Source organism: Cottoperca gobio, chromosome 8 (assembly GCF_900634415.1).
Source record: "Cottoperca gobio chromosome 8, fCotGob3.1, whole genome shotgun sequence".
Lineage (NCBI taxonomy): Eukaryota > Metazoa > Chordata > Actinopteri > Perciformes > Bovichtidae > Cottoperca > Cottoperca gobio.
In genome coordinates, this window is record NC_041362.1 from 2,935,140 (window position 1) to 2,951,378 (window position 16,239).

At 43.1% G+C, this 16,239-nt stretch overlaps 2 protein-coding genes across 2 annotated transcripts; both read right to left on the minus strand.

Moving 5' to 3' along the window:
* Positions 1 to 247: 247 nt before the first annotated feature.
* On the minus strand, positions 248 to 11,542 carry micall2a (mical-like 2a). The gene is made up of 17 exons (XM_029438748.1): positions 11,168 to 11,542; positions 10,818 to 10,866; positions 8,551 to 8,692; positions 8,226 to 8,392; positions 7,918 to 8,048; positions 7,326 to 7,835; positions 6,712 to 6,896; positions 5,964 to 6,018; positions 5,326 to 5,519; positions 5,043 to 5,150; positions 4,783 to 4,847; positions 4,476 to 4,599; positions 2,321 to 2,423; positions 1,995 to 2,068; positions 1,806 to 1,920; positions 1,643 to 1,689; positions 248 to 1,568 (listed from the first exon to the last, which is right to left on the minus strand). The coding sequence occupies exons 1-17, from the start codon at positions 11,308 to 11,310 to the stop codon at positions 1,489 to 1,491; spliced, it is 2,292 nt and encodes a 763-aa protein (XP_029294608.1). The 5' UTR covers positions 11,311 to 11,542; the 3' UTR covers positions 248 to 1,488.
* A 2,482-nt stretch (positions 11,543 to 14,024) lies between these two features.
* LOC115011748 (visual system homeobox 2) lies at positions 14,025 to 15,799 on the minus strand. The gene is made up of 3 exons (XM_029436968.1): positions 15,565 to 15,799; positions 15,136 to 15,293; positions 14,025 to 14,459 (listed from the first exon to the last, which is right to left on the minus strand). The coding sequence occupies exons 1-3, from the start codon at positions 15,797 to 15,799 to the stop codon at positions 14,025 to 14,027; spliced, it is 828 nt and encodes a 275-aa protein (XP_029292828.1).
* Between the last annotated feature and the right edge of the window lie 440 nt (positions 15,800 to 16,239).

The window sequence follows — 16,239 nt, forward strand, 5'->3', positions numbered from 1 at the left end:
TTAAAAAAAATAAATAAAAAAATCCCTTATTAAGAAGCATACATTGATGCAGCTGTGTGATTACCGCTTTAATGCTTTTTAAAAAGGAGTTCGCTGCATTGTTGGTTTCTCATCTTGGCAGTCGTTGAATCAACAGACATGGCTGAAGCTCGTATGGGAAGTGGAGTGATAAAAAGTTCAAGGATGTGTTTAAATAGAAAGATGTGTGCCAAAGCAAGCCGTTAAGTAAATAATTCAACCTCTCATACACACTAATCTTCAAAGGATTTATTGGACTACAGATTTCAAGTTTTAAAAAAAAATAATAATATTATAAATAGGGAGTACAAGTACATTCAGGAACACTTAAAATGCAACGTTACAGTACATTCCTTACAAACACTGCGAATGCCATTTCCACACATGAGCGACTGCACACGACGTTGGAACAGCTCAGGTACGGAGCATTTCTGATGCAGATATTAGTAAAGAGTAATGTTTAATTAAACCCGGTTTGAAGATAAAAAGCTCAATACAACCTATAGTTTATAAGCCTTCCCCGGCCATAAGCTACTGCTCTACCTAATCCTCTTTCACATAACATTATTGCATCAGCACAGCTGAACATTTCTGCAGCATTTATAAAATTAGCAAAGAAATTAACTGTCCGTACTGTGGCAAATTGGATTTCCAAGTTCCTGCCTGGTGATACAGCATACCCAGGCTGCCACCTACAGTACAGAGTGAGAGAGGGAAGTCTGCAACAAGGCAGCTCAACATGTGTGGCTCTGCGTTGTTACACTCCAGACAACATTCAACCGGACAACTTCTCCTGCTAATATCCTTACAGGAAATTTGTTTAGAAACCCATTATTAAATAAAATACTGAAATTATTTCATTTTGGAATCAAAACAGTGGAAGATGCACGTTTATCCTCGTCCCCGTGTGCACGTGGAGCAGCCAGTGTTCCCTGTGTAATGTGTTTTTAACACCCAACATCCAATTTGTTTGACCCAGTGCAAGTCGATTTGCAACAAATTATTATATATTACATACTTCATTCCGATCATTCAATAAATATACAGAATCTTATCATAACAAGGCATTTCTTCTCGAGACGCCTCCTCGACTGAAGTCTAATCAATAAAAGGAGAACGCTCGCAGCTGCCACGTAATTAAACACCATTTTCTTTTGTGAAAAAACTGTGAAAAACAATTGTGAAAAAATAAGGACACCCAATGTGGGAGGGAAAAAAGACTGGATCATAAGCTATTTAGAAATTCAGCAAACAAAGAACCACAAAAAGTGAATATTAAATATAAATATTTTACCTGAACCTTATAATTAGAAATATTTTGAAACAACAAACATGATTTGATCCCCTCTGCGTCCTGATTTAACATCTCTTCATGTGCCTTGTAATAAACTGGAATATAAAAACCTTAAAACATTTAAAAAAGGGTGATAATAATAATACAATACAACAATAAAATAAGTTGCCGTGAGTTCATTGCACTCGTCTTTTACTTCTTCGTCTGAACAGTTTTGAGATGGAGGATTTCCTCTTGTGTTTGGCTTTCTTAACTCCTGTTCAGCAGAACATAGTTTATTAGAAACATTCATTCAAATGAGTAAAAAAAAGCCTCTGGTGCGATACTTACCAAGGTTTTGCATCATTTCATCCAACTGCTGATCCTCCTCCACTTCCCTGAAATGAATCAGAAACTCTAGTTAAGCATTTGGTCTTGTTTGCATATCAAGAGTTTATATATTAGCAGCATCGTCCTGTGGTGTAAAACAGAATGAGAGGACGCATCGTGTTACCTCAGCCTGTCTTCATCCAGACCCTCCACTATTGCATTTCTGCCGTCCACAATCTCCACCAGTCTCTGCATCAACTTCTTCTCCCGCTGCCGCTCCTCTCTGGACTTTAAATGATCTGTGACACCAAGTTGACAGACTGTTAGAAAAAGAAAGAAGTGACAGCGCTGATGTTGACGAGTGAGCTGTTACCTGGCTTCTCCAGCAGCCTGCGAAGTTCCCCCTCCACACCTGGCTGCTGCTGCTCCAGCTCCTGAGTCCTGGCTCTGACATTCAGTAATCATATATACAACAAGGTGAACCGCATTAATAATCACATCTGTTGCAAAAACATGTGTTTGTGCACTTAAAAAGTTTGCATCTTCATTTTCAGAGATGAAGGAAATGTTGGAGAATATTTCATTTTATATAATTAAAGATAAAACAGCTTTAGCACACAGTTAAACACAGACTGCAGTCAGACGCTCTGGAATAGAATCAATTACAAGCAAAGCTGTGAGACGTACGGAACAACTCACATGTACACGAGCTCGGACTCGTTCCTGACGTACATCTGCTTCTTTCGAATCAGGTGGAACCAGTCGACCATCAGCGGGTCCATCAATACGTCTCCGTCGCCCTCTGAGAAACACAACGCTTATTTAACGTTGGGGATATCATTTGCGCTAACGTGTGCATTCATACATGTAATAAACAACTAAGATGTGCGTCGACTTTCTAGGAATCTCTGGGAAAATGTGCATTTAGTAAATTAAATTCTGCAGGAACAAATTAAACAAATATTTAAATATACGTTTGTCTCTGTGCTCTCCTGAATTATTCACATTATATATTCCGGTTGTTTAAAATATAAATAAAAACATGTATTTTAGTTAATCTTCCAATCAAGATTAGTTACACAATAATGCAATTAAGGGAAATAATACATGAGGTGTTTAGATACGTTGACATGCAGCAGGACGGTGACACACATCCTGCGAACATAAAGGGACTGTGGCAGGCAATAATAAACCTGCATCTTTAGTGTCTAACTTTAAATCTGATACTTTAACTTAATGTGAACATTACCGTCATGTGCTGCAGAGCAAAGATATGTTCAACGCTTATGAATTTAATTTAATTTCCTGTACAGTTAACATTATTATTCATCCCTCATGTTGCATCGACGTCCACATGAAAAGCTTCAGTTACACTGCTTTCAATTTATTTTCTAAAATAAGACTGAAATTCTGAAGTTTCTCCACAACAATCATGCAAAACAGAGACTTTACCAGAGATGTGCTCATAAGTTTAATAAGAAATAAGTAATTAAAATAGACTAAATCAATCTTACTCGACTAAGACGACCAATTAACTAAAACTAGTCAATTAGAGCACCAACTATTTTAATTATCGATACCCAAGTTCCTCAAACATGAGGATTTGTTGATTTTCTTTAGTGAAATATAATATTGTTTCATTTCAATGATAATAAGTGTTCTCATGATGTAATCCATAGTAAATACACAGGTCCCAGCCTTCCCATCTGTAATATAATTCCTCATCTAAACCCCAAAACATGATCTTAATATGCACGTTTCTACATGCGGATGTGGAGCAACACCGAGGGAATACATGATGAAGTACACATTTGTCTTCATCACTTATTTAATAACGATTTAGCCAAAATCCAGAAGGGATTAGCTTTGATTTATTTATTTCACCAAAAAGAACAGTGAAACTTTGACAAAGACAAGGATTAATACACACATTTAAAATGTTAAAAGGCTGTTTAAATATTTGGTCCAGCGCGTTATTATGATACGTAACGCTCCACAGCTTTCTGCTTCACCAACTCAGACTGGCATACCCGAGTAGGTGGATCAATAGAACATTTGCCAATCCCAATTAGTGACTAATTCATAAAAAAAACACACACACACCAAATAAGGACAGGGAGCGATGACGAGACAGACTACATAGTGCCATCAAACAAACAAACATGATTTAATTCTGCGTTGGACTCGAGTGCCAGGGTTTAGTTTCTACGACCACAAGTTGAGAAGTAGATGATCTCCTAGGTGGTGTGCAATTGATGTCAAATCCTGGCCAAGCGATTGCATGCTCAGGCTTCCTGGGTGGCGAATAGGGGAAAAAAGTATGCAATCAACCAGAATATATATTACTATACCCAAGTCATGTTGACCTTGAGCAAAGCAATCAGGCCCCCTACTCCCACTACCTCAAAAGAGAAGCAACATCCCTGTGGGCTGTCTGGGCCTCTCACCTCATTTGGCTGCAGAGACAGTAATAGAAATGGCAGGTAAATCCCCACACACACACACACACACACACACACGGCGAGTGAATAGTGTGTGTTCCGTGTGAAGCGACCAGGACACAACTCTGCAGCAGAGATGCTCTCACTGTAGCAGCGGTGGGATTTAGCAGTTTGCACATATACAATGAAATATCAAAAAGCTCGAGTCAAGGTTATTCACTACACGAGAGCGAAGTGGTCGTTGCACCGGCATCTTCTGCCTCCGAATAAGTGAGTTTCAGGGAGAGTTTATTTTCAGAAATCGCACGGCTCGTTTCTGACACGTCGTCATTCAATTTCATGGGAACGTCCAAACAAGGAAAAAAAGGAAGGACGTGGGAGAAATGTGTCGCAGAGGAAGAGGAGTAAAGTACCTTCCTCACAGCTGCGGAGTTTCTTTTCCAGCTCCACACCCTCCTTCTCCAACTGAGCCAAGTTTGTCTCAATATCATCCAGGTCCCTCTCAATCTGCTCCACTGGAATATGATAAGGCTTCACCTGAGATAAAACAAAAGAACGTAAGCGTCTCAGTATAAGTAGAGATCATTTTAATTTGAAAATCCCGACTTTGGACACTTAAACGTAAAGAAGGTCATCCATTTTTTTTACTGGGAATATAATGAAAGCATATTTGTAGAGCTGTTAATTAATCTCTTAAGAGACTTAATGGAGGGAACTTACAGAGGTTGACCTCATTTCAGTCCTGGAGGCGTTGGTGGGTGACAAATACTTTCCCTTTTTAGCACCTAAGAGGTAGATAAAATAGGATTAGATCGTCCTTTCATGGCAGCTTTTCAGAAAAGCATTGTCACATATGACTTCACCTGATTTATTTTCAGAGGAAAATGTCTGCTCATATGATATCAACAAGACGGCTGAGGCCATGTATGTGTAGCTTTTATGATGGCATTTTAAAAATAAATAAAAAACTGGGAACCAACCTGGTGGATTTCTGTGATTGGCTGCGGCAGTCGTTGAAGAGCTAATAGATTCCACAGCTGGTCGTCTGGGTGGGGATTTCACAGTCGAGTGAGTCTCATGTTTAAAAGCTAAAATAAAAGGACATGAAGGTTTACATGCTGTAGATCTGCAGAGAGTTCATTCTGCTAATGCATGTTTCTGTTTTCTGCTAAAAACAAGATGACTTCATCTCATTTAACACTTTCGATTGTGCAGAAATACTTCCAACGACTCTCTTATTGTGACGTACAGAAGAGAACTCACCAAGGTTTTCAGAACCAAGCTGAGGTTTGCAGGGAAACGCTTCCCCAAAGTGTGCTGGATCAAACTGAGCAAAACTAAGTGGAGGTACTGCAGGTGTTGGAGCGGAGGGAGGCCTTGTTGTGCTGCTGGGGACATTAGAGGAAGCCGTGGACATAAATCCAGGCTTATGTTGCTCAGTAAAGGCTTCAGCATCTCTGCAAGAAAGACAAAATAAAAATGAGCATAAAAGCATAAACAATACAGCATTTATCTGACGGATGTAACAAACCTAGAACATGAAGAATGAAAATATAAGAGAGGTCCTCACCTTTTATTTTGAAATTGATTTTTAAAAAAAGGAGGAATCATCAACAGAGATTAGAAATGAGAGATTCTAGTGTTAAGAGTGGGAAAAAGTTCAGGCGCAGCACTCCCTGGGGCTTGTGAGGACGGGGGACAGAGCTAGCTGCCGCACTCTGAGCCAGTCAACATTAAGAGAGATGGAAGAAGCTCGACGCCGCTGCAGTCTGGAGAGTGAATAAGCTGAATGGTCAGGGAGCTTTAAAAGACAGATCTCTTTTTTTTGTCCACCCGTGTGACCTTCCCACTTCCACCTGAGTGAGTTACGTGGCAATATTAAGATGATTGAGGACACTTACTTTAAAGCTAGCTCGAATTTCACAGGTTTGAGCTTCAACTGCCCCCAGACTGGATCTGCAGACAAATGATTTATTTTAGACAGAAATAAAGAATTAAAGCATGACGGCAAAAAGAACGCTCATCACTACTTGACATCTGCTTTGGTAATAAATACTTTGCACTCAAAGTAGTTCAAGTCCCTGTTAACTGATCCTCACCTGCACGTCTGCAGTAAAAGACCAACGCTCCAATATGTGCATGAGACAAACTCTCTGTGAAACGTGAGCTGATCTTGATTTCTAAAACAAGTTGGAATAATGTCCACGGTCAATATGCGGTCCATATTAACAGGCGACATAATTGCTTTCCGTGATAGGGAGGCTTCTATAACAGAGTTGATGACTATTTATATTTTAAAAAGTAATTGTGTTTCTGTCTGAAAAGCTACTTACTGTCAGGATGCTGCACCCATGCATGCACATCCGTCCACAGAGAATGACAGCTCAACTATGAAACTTCATTAAGTGCGAGACAGAAATTAAAATGTCAGGATCCAGCATTGAGCCACCATCATGCTAAATGCACTGGCGGTAAAAAAAGAAAAAAAAAATAGGGCAAAGATGACAAAAGGTCTTTGTTTTCTATGAATGCGTTCGGAGACAGACATAGAAAATGGAGGGCGGGGGGGGGGGGGGAGGTTGGGGTGAATATTGGCTAGATGTCAAATAATGGATCAAGAACAACTGAAATGAATTTAGTTGTGCTTGCCTTTGGCGGTTGTGTGTACAGTTGTTGGCCTTGTGTTGTCTTTGTTGATGGCCTTCAGACATGGCGGTTCCTTATTGTTTGTCTGGCTGGTGGGGGGCTGTCCTGGCCAGTTTCCTGCTGGGCCTTGGCTGCGTTTATCTTTTCTCAAACCGGAGCCGTCAGCTGAACTTGGCTCATCTCCAAACCTGCAGAGAGGAGAAAAGCTCACCATCAGCCTTAATAACAAAAGTCATTACAAAACCATACAGACAGCGGGGGGGGGGGGGGGGGGGGGGGGAGAGAAATATCCAAATAAATAGGGCTGTCACCATGTCACATTTTCACACGGTTATTGTGGGCAAAATAATTCATGATAACGATATTATTGCGATATCTATAAAAGTGGGGTGAGGGAGAGGAAGGCAGGGTGGATGGACCCGGGTTGGACTCACGGGCCTCAGCGGTAAAAAGGTACGTGCTCTATCTGATCAGCTACTCTGTCAAAATTCATCTTTAACTTTATTGTGCATTGTGTCTCTTTTTTTAGCAAATTACTGACACAATAGTGAGCAGAGAGTCTGTAACCACAACACTAACGGATAGTGAAACTCATGAACCACAAGTGCAGCACTCACCGTCTCTCTGCTGAACGGATGGTGAACGGGCGTTTGTTGTTATTGTTGCAGTTTTCCTCTGCCAGCTTCTTTCCGATGGTTGTCCTGGTTCTGTTCTTCTCATCATCCGGACTCAGCGGGACCTTCGGCCTTCCTGAAACATTCGAAGGCTCTGTGGGCTTCCTGTTACCTGTTGAGGCCTCTGAGACTGGTGCTGCAGCCTGGAAGAACCTCTGCCGGGCCGTCTGCGTCCTCTGGGCTGAGGCTGTCCAGGACTGGGTATGTGGAGTAGGACTGACTGGCTTCAGGACAATATTCAGTGGGGCTGACAGCACCGAGGAGGGGCGTGGTGCAGGCTGGTTCTGGCTGGCACCATTTACTCGCCCAGCTGAACTGGCGGGTCTGTTTTTGATCCCGATCTCCGAGGAGGAAGGTTTGCAACCGTTCTGGTGGGCGTTGCAGATGAAAGTGTCTGGATTCTTCCCAGGTTTGTAGTCTCCTGAATGAAGTACGCTGGAGCATTCACTGCATCTGGTAAAAGTTTATTAACATAAGAACAATAAATGCAATAAAACAGTAAGAACGTATCAAAGCATTTAGAGTAAATTCTTACTTGAAACAGCTTCTGTGATAGAGCTTTCCGTCCACAAAGTGCCTCTGCACCAGATGGACATGGCTCTTGCATCCAGCACATTTGCTGTTGAGAGTCCCATTTTTGTTGGCATTTTCTGCCAGAACCACCTTCTGTGAAAGAAAACTAAAGCTGAGGCAATGCACCAACCTAAACCTAACAAGGTATTACACTTCTCTCATTAACATTTACCTAACCCACTGAAAATAAACTGAATCCTGCTTGTTCTTCTTGGTGAAAGAGAACAAAGATGTGTCGTTAAAACATCATTTCAAATGTTCAGCACTGACCTGAACAGCAGCTCTGGCCAACTTGGGGGAGGTCTGAGCAGTGAGAGCGGAAGGTAAACGATTCTCAATGGCGGTTTTAGACACAAAGGTTTTGGCAACCACTGGGAGATTCTTCTTCTCTGATGGCTCCTCCTTGGAGCCCTCTGCTGGCCTTTTTACACCTCCCACTGAGGAGAAGTGAAACACCATCAGTGTCAATCATCACAATAAAGCACAGGAGACAACCAATGCACTTCAGCCTGACACTGAAGAAGAAATACGGAAGAGAAAAGCCCTGAATTGAATTGAAATATGCGTTGTTAGGATATTTAAAGCATATTCTTACTGTCAGGCCGCCCTTTGAAGTAGTTGTAGTACTGGGAGACGTAGGTAAGAATGCTCAGCCTGTCTGGGATCCTTAAAGCCACCATGTCTTCTGCATCCAACAGAGCTGGAATCCCCAACTTCTCCTCTGCAACCTGAAAAGCCTTAAGACACAACGACACAGTTTATCAAACGGCCCTCGACTCATGCCGAGACCACATGTAATGGTAGTGTATGTGAACACATCCATATACAAACATGGTATTCACAGGGCTCAGTGATGTCAGATCCTACAATTACAGCATGTGTGGAAATGTCAGACAATACAATCTACTTTAAATAGACTGGCAGCATTCTGTGGCTCAGGTCTGGAGAGGCCTGCATAATGAACAGCACACTTCCTGTGAGCTTGTAGGATAAGAAAGGGGATGGAGGGAGCAGGAGGGAGCAGGAGAGAGCAGGAGGGAGCAGGAGGGAGCAGGAGAGAGCAGGAGAGAGCAGGAGAGAGCAGGAGAGAGCAGGAGAGAGCAGGAGGGAGCAGGAGGGAGCAGGAGAGAGCAGGAGAGAGCAGGAGGGAGCAGGAGGGAGCAGGAGGGAGCAGGAGAGAGCAGGAGAGAGCAGGAGGGAGCAGGAGGGAGCAGGAGAGAGCAGGAGAGAGCAGGAGAGAGCAGGAGAGAGCAGGAGGGAGCAGGAGGGAGCAGGAGAGAGCAGGAGGGAGCAGGAGGGAGCAGGAGAGAGCAGGAGGGAGCAGGAGAGAGAGGAGAGAGCAGGAGGGAGCAGGAGGGAGCAGGAGGGAGCAGGAGAGATCAGGAGGTAGCAGGAAAGCAGAGGGAGCAGGAGGTGCAGAGAGAGCAGGAGGGGAGGCAGGATATAGCAAGGTAGAGCAGGATGGACAGGAGGAGCAGAGAGAGCAGGAGGGGAGCAGAGAGAGCATGAGAAGCAGGAGAGAGCAGGATGGAGCAGGAGAGAGCAGGAGCGGCAGGAGAGACAGGAGGAGTCAGGAGAGAGCAGGAGGGAAGAAGGAGGGAGCAGAGGAGCAGTATGGACAGGAGGGAGCAGTAAGGGCGCCAGGAGGGAGCAGGAGAGACAGGAGAGCGCAGGAGAGAGCACGAGGGAGCAGGAGGGCAGAGGGAGCAGGAGGGAGCATGGAGGGAGCACAGAGGGAGCATGAGATAGCATAGGTGAGCAAGATGGAACAGGAGATAGCAGAGAGATGCAGAGAGAGCAGATAGCAGGAGAGAGCAGGAGAGAGCAGGAGGGGCAGAGGGAGCATGAGAGAGTAGGAGGGAAGCAGGAGACAGAGGAGCAGGAGGGAGCAGGAGGGAGCAGGATATCGGGGCATTGTTTAGGATCAGCCTGGACATGCTCATTAAATCGGAAGCAAAGCCTTACTGAATACCAAATCTGCTCATATAAGAAGACGAGCACGAAAGATAAAGAATGTGAGGATCTGTTTTGCTGGTTATCCTACGAACTCACACAAGGCACCACCTGTAAGAAACCTGACACTATTCATGAAATATAGAAGGGTGTGAATAACATTCACAGTCTCGTGTTTCGGTACAGGGAGCATCTTCAACAGTTCAGAACTAAAAACATGATTAAAAACACACTTTTCTGGAGCCACAGATCTGGTTTAAAGTTCTTCTTGCCTAACATTCAAGAATTATACAACAACTGTGGCTTCAAGTGAGCTGTCATCATGAGGATTGAGTGGCAGAGGATAGCGAGCCTCATTCAAAATGAATAACGTAGAGAGCCTCTCCCCTGAGCTCAAGTTTGTTGCTGACACAGCCAGGATCATCCAAGACAACAATGAAGTCGCTCAGAGTGCATACTGTAGCACTCTGCAGGGCCTGCGACCCTCAGGAGGAAGCTGGTAAAATGGAGACTGAATAATGGAGAAGACGGCCCCCAATGGTACTGCTCAGGTCATGTGGGGGTTAACAAAAATAAATGAGGTCAAGTGGACAGAGGCAGAGTAAAGATTCAGAAACTTTACGTTTGATAGGGGTCTAAAAGTGAGAGAGAGATGGAGACCATGCTTCTCTGTTAAAAGGTTGAAACAGCTAAATATTTAAACATCTGATGCATAAATGTGGAGAACTAATCCTGTGTGTGTGTGTGTGTGTGTGTGTGTGTGTGTGTGTGTGTGTGTGTGTGTGTGTGTGTGGACAGGCCATAAGGGGTTAATGAAGTGGATGTTTTATTCTACATCAGATCTTGCAGCTCAAGTGTGAACTCTGTCCCACTCGATGCAACAAAAGGTTTAACAACTTGACATCTCACCAGTCTGTTGTTCTCAAACACATCCTCCTCCCTGAGTGAGTCATAGTCTCTGGGAAAACAGAAATACAATGGAAGCACAGAGAAGTCAGACATGCTGTTTAACATTCATCTAACTTGAACTCGGAGGACTTCACATATAAATATAAAATATATTAAAGAGACTTTTTACACATGAGTTTCATTGGAAATAACATTTCTAACAGCAGAGCTGACGCTTCTTACTAAACTACAGAATATATAAATGGATTACAAAAAGAACTAGAAATAAAATCACTTTTAGGTCAATACTGAGCACCAAAGAAGACTATTTCCCTTACTTTTTAACCACTTTTCCAAAGTTAAATACTCACATCAGGTCCGGTCTGTACTTGTGTAAAAGCGCACAGAAAGCCAATCCGTTCCTGAAAGAGGTCGTCATGTTGGTGATGGCCACATCTCGATACCCATCACACTGCAGCCTACACCACTGCTCCAAAGCCTTGATGGCAGCCATGCTCCCAGCGCGACACACTGTGAACTCAGTGCAACCTGTGTGTGCAACAGGCTGCGGCTTCAGTGTGGAGGAGTCGGGAGGGAGGAGGGAAGAGAGACGCAAAACAAAGTGTGTCCGTTCGGGGTTTGACCGTGAACTGCGGCGCTGCAGCTGCGTCCTGTTTGCTTCTCTTACCTGAATGACAGCGGCGCGAGCTGCTGCTGCTGCTGCTGCTACTGTGCGTTACTCTGCGCGTGACACTAATTGACCCCGACTGCTGATTCGTCACTAATAAGAGTTGACTACAGCTCAGACAGTAAAGTAAACAGCTCCTCTGGTGCTCATAACTCATGCACCTTTGCAAACTGAACGAGGTCCGAACATTATTAACATATTATTGCAGTGTCCTTATTTAGTTGTCTGGTGATACACAAATGTGTTTATATTTTTCTTATTTGAGAAAATAAAGACAGATTTAGATGATTTATTGTTTTTGCTTCTGGTCCTTTCAGCTAATGTTGTTTATTTCTTATTAAATCCAAGTTGCAGTATCCACATGGTGTGTGTATAAGATTACATCTGATGAGGCAGAGACTGATTTGATAGAAGACAGCTGACTAATGAGACATTGTATTGTTTTGTGACAAAGGAAGTTGCTCCCTTGTTTATATTATATGTAAAAGGTCTATTGGAATCTCATCTTAGTATAAAAACTATATTTTTTAATTGAATGCTTCCCAAAATGAATCTTTTTGGGGTCCCAGTAAAGCAGGAAAATGCTTTAGGATTTCTGAAGTAATTAAACAGCAGACTTGTTATCTCAGCCAGCATATCGGGGTCAGTGTGCGCTATGAGAACCAAGAACACAATCTATGACATACATTTTCTTTCCCCCTCAGTCATCTTTGTGTGGGCCCTAATTGGGGACTAATTGAGGCCAACTATTGTCATATAAGGATTCTGCCCTAATTAGCCCAAACTATGGTGTCCCACCATATTTTAGGGAAAACTTGTAACTTGATTTCCCAGCAACTTTCATTATACTCGTAAAGTTTGTTAGATGCGGGGAAGTGTGAAGAGTCTTTCCACCTAAACAGGAAACAAAGTAACTCTTAACAATATCTCAATGTGCCTCTCTGAAGCAGTTTCAAAGCAGTTTCAGTTGGACCCGGAGAGCTCATTAGTGAGTGTGAAACCAGAGTTGAACTCCAGTCTTTGAAACGTGAGCGACTCACACTGACCACATTCAATGCAACACATAAATTGTTTATTTGTCCACAACATGTTCTCGAAAAATGCAAGCAGAGTTACACAGCTTGACAGTTTCACTACGGTCCACATTACACATAAGGACGTGTGACTTGAAAGGAAATGTATGCATTAGTTGGACTTTAAACACATACTGCAGGTCTGAGGACATGTTCATGCCCAGAAGGGGGCAGCGTTACTCTGCTCTGTTAGAGGACTGTAAACCAACCTTTGGTCAAATGCATTAATAATACATGCAAACCGACTTGTAGGACTTCAACTAGAGTCATGCCAGCACACAAACATTCAGTACAAGCACTCAATGCTATGAGTCTATTATCTAAAGCTGGTGTTATAATAACGTGTTAAAGCTTCATATAATAAACGCTTTAACCTGCAACTCTTGGCATGTATGAGTTGATTGCATGTTCTGGACCAGTGTCCTCGTATAATGTTGTATTTTATTTTGACTGAGTAAAGTGTGACGTGCAGAACTGTGTGCAGAAGAAGAACACACACCAGACTCACTGCTGTGTTGCTTTCAATAAGTTCAACATTCACCTTTTTTTATCACTTTGAATCATTTTGTCTGCAGTTTTAAGGCTTTCACGTCTTGAATTAAGTAATTTTAGTAGTTTAAATTGTTGGACCAGAACCAGATTAAGGATGTTTAAAAAACTAAATCCCCACATTATGTCACATTTTGTCCTAAAATGAACATTTTACACGTGTTGATCGTTCAAGTCTTTAAAACGAGCGCTCAAATTGTATTTACTTTTTATTTACGGCTCTTTATAGAATCCGTCACAATCTGTCATCAGTGAAAACCAAACAAAAAAAAGAGTGTACTATGTTTTAGATGCATATAGTTAAAAGAAAAGAAAAGAAAAAGACGCGTCTCGTACAGTGGACTCACTCATGATTTCATTTTTCAGCTATTTCCATTGTTTCCTGTGAGGACGTGCGGCTGCATGCAGACATCCTGCCTGTCTGTGACGGAAACCCGAGAGGTCAGGGTTGAGTTTGTTAGTGAAATCATTTAGAAATGATTTGACTGTATCCCATTTCAGCTGCGCAGCGATAGGCTAATATGGTGAGATGGGAACATTTGTCATTTGTCACTGTTATCTGTTCTGACCTGTGTGCAGTAAATGCCATTCAATCAGAACCTCAGTCGCACTCATGACGTGTTGAAAGCTGCGTTCAGGATATAGAGAAACATTAACAGCACATGCATGTGAGATAATCAATCACGTGTTAAAGGAATTAAACATAGGAAGAACTTTAAAAGTTAGAGTTAAATCGTTGGTAGTTGGAAGATAAATACTTGTTTATAATATGAGCGAACATCCTGTAGATAACTATAAGCTAAATAATAAAGCTCCTCGTCCCAAAGAGGTGTAAAAAGTGTGTTTTTGCATATGAATAGTGTCGATGCTGTTTTTTGTATTAATATCTGTACAAACAGGAAGAAGGAACACTCTCAATCATCGTGCATGGCGTCGTCTTCCTGTGTTTGAGACTGTGCAGTCGCCTCCTGACATGTTTACAGTGCTGTGGATCTCGGCCTCGTGCTCTCTGGCTTTGGCCCTCAGCTTGGCGATGCTGCAGGAGCGGAGCTCGTCTGAGCTCGGCCCCTCCGGCCCCTCCGGCCCCTCCAGCCTCTCCCACTTCCCCGACCTCTGGGTCACAGGCTGCGTGCGCACACTCAGCGCAGCACTCGCAGCTTTTGTCCATGGATAGTGTTCTCCTTCCTGATGTCTCTCCCAGTGCTCGCCGTCAGAGCTTTCTGTCTGCTGTTTCAAACTCCTGCTGGCTTTCTCAGACATGTCATCGTTGTCTCTTTTTACATACGGCCCTGCGAGCTGGCCCTGGAGCTTCAGCTGCCGCCTCATCTTGGCACGGCGGTTTTGAAACCAAACCTGTAAAGAAATGAAGGAATGCAAAATAGAAATATTGGGGAAATAGTGATAAACAAGTTACAGTTACAACATCTTGACAACAAAGATATTCTTCGAGGTTAAATTACTTTTCAGCACTTAATTAATAAAACAGACATGACTTTATGTAAATGAAAAGAGTTATAGGTTGCTGCCATCATTCCTCTTCTCCATAACACGTTCTAACATTTACAGTGCAGCCGTGTTCGGGAGGAATCTCTTCACAACCTTTATTTTGAATGGGGAATACATTGAGGTGCATGTACAATAAAAAGGCCAAATTAAAAACACAATAACAACAAATCCTAGGTACGCAAAAAAACCACAAATAAGAACTTAATAATTACTAAAACAATAACAATTGATGGTAAATTAATCAGCCCAAAACAAACAATTGGAAGTGAAATAGAAACGTTTGTTGCAGCGTCAGTAAAATCAGCCGGCAGCTGCAGCATGATCCGGGGATTTGAGCGTTTCCGATAAGGGAAGCATGTTAAGGAGTAAAAAACAATAAGGTTTTATAAATAAATAATGTCTTTGACATAATGCATCTGATTTAAATAATGTTGACACAACTTGGTACTGATGGACCTGCTTCATGTTCACACTGTACTTACAAATGAGGAGCAGTTGAATGAATGTTGGGTGTGCCAGTTACCTGTACTCTGGCCTCGATGAGGTCCAGTCTGAGGGCCAGGGCCTCCCTCATGAAGATGTCTGGGTAGTGGGTGGTCTCGAAGGCCTTCTCCAGCTCCTCCAGCTGCCAGCTGCTGTAGTTGGCCCGTGCGCGACGCTGCTTCACTGGCCTCTGTTCATCTGGAAAGCACAGCGCAAGCTCCAATTACACAATCGCCAACGGGTGACAAGGAACTAATGGCTCTAGATTGGATAATTAGCACAGCGATCATTAGGCCCACTTTAACACTGCTTGATAATTGATTGTTAGTTACGAGCTGTTAGCCAATCTTTTGTAAACATTTACACTGCGATCAGATGGTGCTCACTGACTGTCTTAGAGACTGAAGTCAAACTGTGCCAGTTTGGCTGCACACGTCCCGTATCATTGCCAGCTGTAGTTTGAACTCACCTATGCCCTCTGTGAGTGGCCCTATCCCCACCGTGTGTGTGGCCAGGAGAAAAGCTTCCTTGCATGGCTCTGGCTGCAGAAAATTCCTCAAGGATTCATAGCTGATGAAGGGCCCCGGGATCAGAATATGAGGCGGAGAGCCCAGTCTGGTTGGGAACGCAGGGAAAAAGTGAGCTGCAGGTGAGTGGAAAACTGCAGGCAGGAGAGTAGATACCAGCTGTCCTGGGCCAAACATGTCCGTGGTGTTGTGAGTCCGATTATAAGCGTCAGTCCACTAACAAGGGCCAGGTTGAATCCTACAGGGATGCTGAAAGAATGCTGAGATGCATCCCAATGTCCATGAAAAGAAAACAGTGAGGATCACATGTATCTGCCCAGGTGGTTGTTACAGCTGCTGCATGTGGCGGAGGGGCTCAGTGCAGGTATAAGGTGTTGTAGGTAACGCTTGAGTAGTGGAGGTGGTCTCACCTTAGCTTTCTGAGCTTCTCCTCTAAACCCTCTCCCCCGCCTCTCCCGGTCACGTGACCTCCAAACAGACAGCAGGGCTTGGTTTAAAGGACGTAGGTGAAGATCCAACCTGTGATTCATCTCTCAGTATTACTCCATCAGTGTTTGTTGCATTCGTCATTACTTTTTTTCCAACACCCACAATCTGTTTTCCTACATTGCGGTGAT

Excerpts from the sequence above, each read along its gene's own strand:
- micall2a (XM_029438748.1), bottom strand. The coding sequence starts at position 11,310 with ATGGCTGCCATCAAGGCTTTGGAGCAGTGGTGTAGGCTGCAGTGTGAT. Across the intron at positions 5,520-5,963 it reads AAATTCGAGCTAGCTTTAAA|AGATGCTGAAGCCTTTACTG; the intron begins GTAAGTGTCCTC and ends TCTTTCTTGCAG. Across the intron at positions 1,569-1,642 it reads TGAAATGATGCAAAACCTTG|GAGTTAAGAAAGCCAAACAC; the intron begins GTAAGTATCGCA and ends TCTGCTGAACAG.
- LOC115011748 (XM_029436968.1), bottom strand. The coding sequence starts at position 15,799 with ATGTTTGGCCCAGGACAGCTGGTATCTACTCTCCTGCCTGCAGTTTTC. Across the intron at positions 15,294-15,564 it reads GCCACTCACAGAGGGCATAG|ATGAACAGAGGCCAGTGAAG; the intron begins GTGAGTTCAAAC and ends TGTGCTTTCCAG. Across the intron at positions 14,460-15,135 it reads TCATCGAGGCCAGAGTACAG|GTTTGGTTTCAAAACCGCCG; the intron begins GTAACTGGCACA and ends ATTTCTTTACAG.